Source organism: Nipponia nippon, unplaced genomic scaffold, assembly GCF_047370975.1.
Source record: "Nipponia nippon isolate SJK-2023a ecotype South Korea unplaced genomic scaffold, ASM4737097v1 scaffold_4, whole genome shotgun sequence".
In the NCBI taxonomy this organism is placed as follows: domain Eukaryota; kingdom Metazoa; phylum Chordata; class Aves; order Pelecaniformes; family Threskiornithidae; genus Nipponia; species Nipponia nippon.
The window spans coordinates 55,307,654-55,317,729 of record NW_028262358.1 but is presented as its reverse complement, the minus strand read 5'-3'; the positions used below and the strand labels follow the sequence as shown (position 1 = coordinate 55,317,729).

The 10,076-nt window shown below is 39.3% G+C and overlaps 1 protein-coding gene across 1 annotated transcript in view; it reads right to left on the bottom strand.

Moving 5' to 3' along the window:
* Window positions 1-1,035: 1,035 nt before the first annotated feature.
* Window positions 1,036-10,076, bottom strand: part of PPP1R14C (protein phosphatase 1 regulatory inhibitor subunit 14C) — a 54,895-nt gene continuing 45,854 nt past the window's right edge. The window contains exon 4 of the mRNA XM_087775753.1: window positions 1,036-2,347. Coding sequence (XP_087631879.1) covers window positions 2,273-2,347 — 75 coding nt within the window. The 3' untranslated portion in view covers window positions 1,036-2,272. The remainder of the gene's footprint in view (window positions 2,348-10,076) is intronic.

The window sequence follows — 10,076 nt, the reverse complement described above, 5'->3', positions numbered from 1 at the left end:
CTCTCAATGGTTTACAAACCAACAGGCTTTCCAGAAAGAGGTCTGTGAAAGCACGTGCCTAGTCAAACATCAGAATTTTGCTAGTAACTAAAACCTCTTTACTAACACCACTTATTTCTGCCTCAAGAGTTGAGGCAAAAAAATCTAACAGAAAGCCCCTTACCTCAGGAGATAAGGAAGCTTTTCCTGTAACTCTCCTTCAAAGGGTGATGTTGATCCAAACTTGGTCATCTAGATCTAGCTACATCAGATCCTCTGCAAGGAGCACAGAAGACCAAGGAGAGAGAATCTTCTTGTGGCAAGAGAGGTCATTCACATGCACCTCTTTCAGAACCAAAGACATCCCACTGATAATCCTGACAACAACAGTGGGAGATCCCAACACAGAAACAGATGAAATCACCACCTCTCCCACCCTGATTTCGCTGAAGCACAGGTTTCACTTCACAATTTTAAAAAATTTTGCTGGAAGACTCCTTAGGAAACCAGAGCTGAACTGCAACTTCAGCAAGGTACAAGATTTAAATTTTAAGATGCTGCAGGCAAAACAACCAAGTCTTTTCTTAGGGCTGCTGGAACTTCTTGAGGAGAATTCAGAGGGGTGCAGAAGGGAAGAAAGGTACAGTGCCTCTTGCTGAAAGACACCCTTCTGCCACACCTTCAGTAGAGAACCGAGTGTCACCCAGTGTAAGCCCTCCCCTACTCTCACCTCCGGTGGAAGGAAAAAAAGCAGCAGCATTTATCTGCAAGAATTCCCAGGTTTTTTTTTTTTTTCTTCTTTTTAAATCCCCCAGGGCACAGGGACGGAAGGCCTCACCTGCAAAAGACTTTCAAAAGTGAGACTGTGCACCAGGATACAGGAGCCTGGCTGAGTGATACTGGGCAACGGCTTTTGTTGCACATTAAAAGCTAATTAGGGTCTATACAGCTGGGTTCCCATGTACTTACCACCCCACAGGCTTCTCTTTCTGATGAGCAAGTCCATTTACCAACCTACTCAGCAACAGTAGTCTTCTAAAGTGTACATGTAACAAGTCACAAGTTGTTCCATTTATTTGAGTAAATATCTGGTAAATAAAATCATCGGTAAACATTACAAAATTAAATACATTAAAAAAGCTTGCCAGTATACATAAAATTCACAAACATGTACTTCTTTTGAAAAATAAAATATGTTCAGAGCACCCTTGATATAAAATGCCTGATTAGTGTCACCTACCAGCATATGGTAGCTTATTGAACATTTTAATTAGGACATTTTCCAGGAGGGAGCAGGGATCTCTCTTCTGTTCTTGCTTTTACAAGTAAGAGAGCCCAAGTGAAGAAGTCTCCCCACGTCTCAGGGCAGAGCCATAAACAAAAACTATAATATACTTTGCCTACCTTAATAGGAGAGGAATCTGCATTCGATTAAAACCACATCACTAAATGCAAGACAGTGCTTGTAATTCATTTTGGTAGCATTGCCTTTCCTCCACTGTGAAGCAGCTTTTAAATGGTGACGGACATTTCTCTGGGTATCACTGCAGGCCCTTGTTCAGTATAGGTTGCCACAGTGCCGAGACACCATGAGGTGGAGAGGAAGTGATCTGGCAAAGCATCAAAGTCAATCAAATAACTTTAAGTCTACAAATAAAGCCCTTAAAATTCCCAGTTCTCATAGGCTGCGGTCTGAACAAGGAGATATGATGAAATTCTTCACTGGGCTGCTTTAAGGGTATTTAGAAAAATGGCAGCACTCAGTAATCTAAATTGGTACCTTCTGGTAGCAAATTTGCAATAACCACCATTTAAATAATTTACTGTAACAAACTTTTCCCTCCATCCATGTGAAACAGTATTCACAACCCACTTTATAATTTATGTACAGACAAGCACAAGAAACTTGACATCCATGAGTTAAATGTACAACCAACTTAAAAAAACGTTATCCAACTAGTTGTAAGGAGAAGTCTCCTAGCTCTGTAAATTTACAAGATCTTCTGGTTCACCACGTAGGCTTGCTGCCCCTCATCACTAACTCTTAGATTCTTCACTTGCTTCAGTAATCCTCAAGTGAAAGTTGAGCAGCATCCAAATGGTTGATATTCTTGATAAAAAAAATGGACACTTAAAAAAGAACCCTTAAAACACACAAAAGAAATTCCTTGAGTCAAAACTGAATGAAATCAAAAAAGTTGTGGAGAAAGACAACTATTTTAATAAAGGTCTCGTATTCAAAGTCCCATTTCCCTTGCCATGTCTTTTACAGAGTGCTACTACTTCAAGTTATTTATATACTCTTCTTTTGAGGGGGACTGAGTTTCCTCATTCCTCTTATCCGAGTTAGCAGCTCTTTGATAAATTCCTAGGAAAAAAGATTAGAAAATATGAGTCATTTTTATGATCCCATAATACCATGATTTTGAGTTTAAAAAAAAAATATATCAAAGCAAACGCTACATTTTTACTTAAGCTTTTACTGCTAAGCTGGAATTTCCCCGGCCTGATCTCCAGGAACCTTATATGCATGCTCTCATCACACAGTGGAGGTGTGAACAACTAGCTTTTCCTCTGCATGAGTGTTCAGGCTCAGTTGCTAGCTGTCTTTCAGGCTTTTACTACATAGGGCCTTCTACCAACTGTTGAATCAAGCAAATCTATGGCTGGATACAATGCAAATAGTCAAAGCAGACTTTCACAGTTTAAGCCTGCAGAGAAATCGGCACTCCTGCCAAAAGAGGTGTTTCTCTCACCGCTCTCCATGCCGGCACTAGCATTTTGGTTGGCTGCATACTCAGCTGGAACAGAAAGCTGATCTGGCTAAAAACTCAACTGTTTTTTCCTCTTGCCCTGCTACCTTCCAAGCTGGCTCAGCTCTCCGACCAGGCTCACCACTCAGCCCCACACCAACACTCGTGCCAGACTGAAGCAGGGCAGAAACAAGCACCAGAGGCAGCACCACTGGTTTATGCTGGGTGAGACTGGTTGTGGAGCTCAGTGAATGAGACTATTCTTAAAAAAAAAAAAAAAAAAAAAAAAACCAAAAAACAACCAAACAAAACACCAAAAAAACCCAAAAAAACCCAAACAAATAAAAAAAAAAAAACACCCACCCAAACACCTAATGGACCAGGTCTTTATTCACAGTGATATTTTCTCCAGTTTCAGCAGATTTTCTCTTTTTAAATTGTGAGAGAACAGAAGCTTACAGAGTTGCACCATTATCTGAAATCCTTTTGGTATACAACTTCTTATAATAATTGCAGATGCATTAAAAGCTAAATCACCCCCTTACTGTCACATTGGAAGAATAATGTTTACCCATACTACTATGTATACACCTACAAAAAGGTTCTTATCATGAAATCATTTAGCTATAAATATGGAATGTAATTATGGATTTAGTCAGGTTGATGTGAAAGTACAAGAAGTATGACTTCCTTGAGGCTAAAAATTCCAGTGAACAAGGTCACCACCTAAATGACAACACAGTACCTTTCAAAAAAAGTCACATTGAAACTTGTATTATCCAGGTGCTACACTGTGCATAAGGAAAGTCTCCGTAAATGTGTATTTTAACTTGAGAAAGATGTCAGGTTTTTCTGGTGGGAGCACAATCTTGGCAGGTATCACCCCAGCAGAGCAATATCCTTTCCTGACAGCTTACGCACATCTACACTGTACTGCATGTACTTTCGCACCATGGTTATTGTTGCACCCACACTAGCTGTGGCTTCAACTAACAGCAAAGGCAGAGCAGCATACACAGTGTGGGCTACAAATGCTCACCGACAACCTTTATGTTCTGGCCTCCTCTCCTGAACTAACTAGATCAAGGCCAGTACAGGAATACATCTATGTAGATCAATATTGCGCTTCCCCTCTGGATAGACAGATAGCCTAAGCAGATGATCAGAAAAGCAGATTTGTTAAGACCCCAAATCTTCCCCCTCCACCCTCTAGAAACTGCCTTTTTCCACATAGACACAAGCCACTCCAACAATATCCACTCTAAACTTGTCAGAGTACAGTACTTATCTATTCAGAGGTGAGAAAAAGGAGGGAGACAGGTTTACTCTAAAAATTCACAGCTTTCAATGCACTATGCATTGGTTCTGTGTTATCCTTTCATCATTGTAAAGACTTGCTAGATAATGCAAAACTAATGTGGCATGGTGCTGTTCAAAACATCCTAAATATACTGTAGGATTTTTTACTATCAAACTTAAATGAAGCCCTGCAGTGAAATCATTATAGAAATAAACTCTCTACAGTGATCTTAAAAGATTTTTACTTGGGATTAATGCAATTAGTATTGCCTTTCAACAGCTCTTTCCATAAAAAGCTATACTCCCATGCCAAAACATCGGACTAAGACCACTTTGGGAAGGAACGGGCTTAAGTCCATTTCTTCCCTTTGAATGACTTTATTAGTCATCTGTTAAAGCCATAAATACTCTACACCGCCTTCACTCATCATCAGGGCAGCAGCAAGACACTGCAACTGGAAACTGTCCAACTGCTTCACAGAAGTCGAAAGTAAGAGCATTACAGCAAGGGCCATCTGCGGAGCGGACAGGGAATTCTGTGGCACTCTGACTGTACCCATTTGGGACATCCCTGTTTGAAAGGCACCTCCACCATTTCTCTGTCCATTCTCTCCCACAACTCAGAAGGATTTGGGGCAAGTTTCCCTTGGATATGGAATGCAGCCAGGGGTCAGTTGCTTTTCAATACCACATTAAAGCAAGGGAGGGGAGTTTCTCCCCTTATACTCTGAAGCGGTACCACAAGCACCTTCTTTTGTAAAATAAGATATTTGCTTGAGTTTTTCAATATTAACACCACCTAGAAACTTCTTAGTGCTGCCAAAATAAACCAAACTGTAGGAGCAACCCCCTAACCAGATTTGAAGTAATTGAGGCTGTTCTTAAGGAAGGGGAAGGGAGCTGTATTCACTTGAAGAAGTACATATAACAATTGAAAATGCTTTATCCCTCAGGAACTATTTTTCTTGATAAGAGGGTCTGCAGTACCAAACAGTAAAACCCAACAAGAGCATTTTGTATGTGGCAGACATTTTACATAATGCAGTAGTGCTGTTGTACACATCCCATGGGTGTGCAAACCACACCATTGGTTTAGTACTTTTCTGATTAAGTATCATTTTGCATCTGATGCTTGCATGGAGCTGGCTGTCATTAACAGCGCTGTGCCCTGGTGCTTGTGCCTTTCTTGTTTTGCAGCTCCTCATCAAGGAAAGGCCGCATTCTAGAGAAGATGCACATTTTCCCTCTTGGAGGCAGGAAAGGAGACTTCACAGTATTCCAATAAGCCTTCACTTTATAAGTAACTGACTCAGCTTTAACACCCATTTGTTTTCTTCAGACATCACTCAAAAATTGCAGTTTTATTCCTTGTGGACATCTGAGTCAAGGCTTAATAGAAAACTTAATATCCATGTCTACCTCAGCCTCATACACAAAACTCATTTTACACAGAGTGTTTTCTTGAAATCCCCTCTAGGAGATATGCTAAAGTTTAGCATGATGCATTTGAAAGCTGATCATGTACCAATCTATGTTAAAAGTAGTTCTGTAACACAGGTTAGATTATCTGCTTATATATGCTTATATAATACTTATTTAATTCTTATTTAATTCACAGAGTTGGAAAACAGTCAATGATAATTCAGCTAAAGATTCAAGAACTTATGAATTATTCCTTGGAGGGCTGCAGCCAGAAATACACAGGTCACATCTACTTTTAAGAGAAGAAGAATCTCATACTAGCACTTTGGGCCTAGGTAAATGGAAAGAAAGAAAGGAAAAAAAAAAAGAAAAGGAAAAATGTACACAAACTCAGTTTAAATTCTTTTCACAGATTTTCTGCAAGGAAGCCACCTTTAAATACAGTTTTGTTATAAGTATTGAGAGTCCTGTTAATTTATAACACAAAATCATCATTGTTTCTAGAAGCCATCTTTCTAATTCTAAAGGCAAATTTAAATGAGGGACAGAGACTAAATCTATAGTTCATTTGAACCCGTTTATGTTCAGCCTTAGGCATTTTTCTTCTCTCTTCTCTAACGCTTTCCCTTGAATCAAAAGCATGGAGTTCAGCAAAAGCATTCATCTAATGCAGAACAAAAAAATAAAAACAAACAAAGGTGAAATGATAAGTCAGGAAAGGGGAGGAAATCACTTCACCTCTCTGCTTTGGAGGTGTGAGTCATTGTTTTAATGAGGTCATTTGACAGACAATGAATTCCAGGCTTCCTATTCAAGTCTTCCAATTAATTCTGGAGACTAATTACACTCTGTCTCTCCAGGTTTCTCTTCCACAAACAGTACACATACAATAGGACTAGTTCTCAAACCAAAATGTAGGGTTTGTAATCCTCCTGCTTCACTAGAGCATGAAGTAAATCCTAAACCAGCTTTCTTCCACAGCTTTACTTCCCTGCAGCCAACTCCAAAAAAATCAAGATTTCCTTGACTGCAAGAGCCCAAGGCTCTTTCCTGGAGAGTGCCTGATTGGTTGGATGTAAAAAGTAAAGCCAGCCTAGAGAGCAATCTCCACAGCTACTTGGGGAAGAAACTAAACAACAGCTCAAAAATGTTATCTGAATGGGAAGAAAAAAACGAAAGAAAGAAAAAGAGGGAACCCTACTGCCAAACACCTTCCCTTCCCCACAGGCTCAAACCTGAAGCTGATCATACGGGAAGAGGCACAGACGCTTCAGGAGAACAAGGCCAGAAGCTGCCTTCTATTAGCAAGAACTGGTGCAGCATCTCTGTAGCCTCACTGAACAATCCCACCAGCACAGCCTCTCCAGTGAGGCCATGGCACCATCGCTGCCCAGAGGAAGACAATACACAGCAATTTATCTTCTCAGTGAGCCCTGTACAAGGCACTAACTAAATACCACAACGCTTAGCTATGGTCAAGACATGCAGTCCAGTTATTCTCCAATTCAGCAGCATGTAAACAAGCACAGCTTATTCTTGTCAAATCACCGTTTGCTTCTCTATTATCATATCGCTATGGGTATTTGTAAGTTGTATTCATGAGTACTTGCTGAAATGAAAACATGCAAGCTTAATTCCCTGCAACACTGTAGTACAATATAGGGCAAATCTCAGCAGGCATATAAACAGTTTTAGTTCACTGAATTCAGAGTGGTCAAATGGATGAGCAAGAAACCATGTTTTTCTAGAAATGCCTCTGTCTGCATTGCTTTTAAATATGCATGCCTCTTAACTTTCTTCTCTACAAAGTGTCCTATTTGACTTCAAGTAATATGGACACATAATAGAGTTACTGTGGCTTAATAACTTCATTCACCCATCAGCTGAGCTGCAATAAACGTCTGTGAGCTTCTAGGCTCTCCCAGATGTATGGCAGTACACTGCACTGAGGCTTGAGGACACATCTTTAGTTACTATTGCATCGAATGGGTATCCTACGTATCCTTGCGAGTATATTAAAAACCAAATAATAACATGAATTTAAAAGAATTCATAACATAGTAGCACAAAAAAAAAAAAAAAAGATCCTTCAAAATTTTACAGGTTCCATTTCAGAAGGGTTGAGCTTTCTATGCATATCTGCATACTAAGTACATGCATTATCTGAAGACATACTCAAAATAGGTTTTAGTTTTAAGAACCACAGTGCTTGGACCACTCTAAAATGCTGCATCACAAGCCTGTCATTTGCTCCAACTAGAAATTAAATTTGAAGAAACATGTAGTTAAGCAAATGCATCTCTACCTTTCTCAGAATTAAGTGTTAAAAGCTGCTGAAATAGTCCAGCCACTGAAGTACCTGAGTAGTCAGTGACTTAAATCTCTGCCCAAATTCTCCAGAGAATATGCACAGCAATTTAACATAGTTTGTTTGGAAATCATATTGAAAATTGTTATTAATTAAGAGTTCCCAGCAAAATAACTTTCTTTTATGATACAACTTCATCTCCTTTTTCTCCTAGTTGGCACTGAGTGAAGAACTGTACTAACAAGATGGTCTGGATAGATTTAATCCTGCCTGCCTGAATGGGAGAGATCTCTAGCCCATTTGCCTGAAGCTTTGTATATTTCTATGAGAAAAGAAAGAAGCAAAGAAACCCCAAATCCAGTTTATCCAGTTCTCTTCACAGATAAGTTATCTGCAGACATTGTGTAGCTCAACTGCATCCTTCGGAGTCAGTAAACAAAAATTGCCCACTCATTGGATTTCTCTCCCATAGTAGCTTAAGAGTCTCCTAGTCATTTCTCCTGTTGTCACTTTGGCAGTCCCACCAGTGGAAGCTCTAATTCACATCAGCCACAAATATTTCAGATTTTCTCCAAAGCCCAGTCTAAATGGGTGGTCTTGCTGCTACCTATAGCAGAGATACAATAACACAGATTTAGCCAGCCTCCTTCAAAGTATATGTCTTGACAAAACTTCATTGATTTCATGCCCACAACAGTCTTCCTATTCTAAATAAGAGTCTATTGTCAAGTATGAAAACCCTACCATCAAGATTACAGATTATATTTAAACTTCTTTGCTACATTCACTGCTAACATGAGACTCAATATTCCCTGTGACCTACGTTAAGATTCTCCATCGCATAGACAGAACCAAGACAGCAACCTGACAAAGGTCTGGGTGGGATTTTCCACAGGCGACACATGGCACCGAGTGAAGCACTGGCTGCTCTGGCACATGGGTGATGCAGGAGGACGCTGCTGCTCCCTGCTCCTTTTCGACCACAAAAGTTCAGATCCAAGATTTGGTTATGGCACTGATTTTGCAGATAGCAGACCCTTTAAGTTTGTGCAGTCCTAAAAATGAATTGCTGTTCCCTCACATCAAGCCTTATCTTATGTCAAGACTACATGACATGTACCACTTTTGAACAAGGTATGATAGTAACAGGAGAGAAGGGGAAGCAGAGAAAGTGTCAACTGTCTGAAGAATACTTCTAGCACCATTATATTTTGCATAGTAGGAAGACCATCATCATGTGTCAAAGCACTGTCCACGTTTGAGATCCCAAACCTATGCCTTGAGTAAGGCAGCTACTCAACTTCTCTTCAACAAGTGCAACTTAACGACACAGAGCAAGGAGATCGTAGCTCAAGTAAAAGGATGTGAAGGATAAATACAAGTCACATATTGCAGTGATTAACACCGATAAAAACATACTTTACAGTTTGCTAGTTACCAAATGTATCTCTTAGCCACTGGGTTTTTTTTTGTTGTTTTTTTTTTAATTATTATGTTTCTACAAACAGCTAAGTTGGCAAATTTTGCCCAGAAATTATTTTTAGTTTCTGGCATATTTTACAAAACTAACTTTTAATGACTGAATGACACATCAGTCACATTGCATATGAATCTTGATTAGCAAATCAACATTTTAATTTAAGGATCATTAACGTAAACTTAAATAGCACCCAAAAATCATACTGACTGTGTGCACTTTCCTGATTAACCTTTAGTTGCCTTGTTTGCGTAAACTACATGACTCTTTACAACAAGGTTCCCACATTAAGCATATTTCCATACAAATTAAAACAACAGCCGTAACTGCTACCTTAGAAAAGCTTTTTAAATTTTAGAGCACATTCAACAGCCTAGCTGTATTTTCCTTAGAAGAAAGTTTTCATAGCAGTTCCTCATAAGTTACTGTTAGCTCCTATCTTTGGCCAATTTATTACTGGCTGAGAATTCCTTCCACCTTTCCAGTGACCTGGATAATTCTGCTTCTTCTGATGAAAAGTCAATCCAGAATACATGCAAGAATCCCTCAGCCTTTCCTTAACCTTTATTCTAAGTGGAAGACACTAAGCAAAACTGACTTAAGATATACTTTTTTTTTTTTAAACAGATGGGATAAGAGCTTCAAGTTATTAAGCTTTCTGCCTGTACTATTTTTCCTTATGTTCTGAATAGTGGAGACATCGTATCACAAATTTTTCCCCAGTTAGGGATTAATGCCTTTTGTAAACTGTATAACTCTTGATGCTAAAATCCCTAGTGCACTTGATTGACTGTATTTAATTGGTCAGGAGAAATTCCATGAGCTCACATCCATTCTC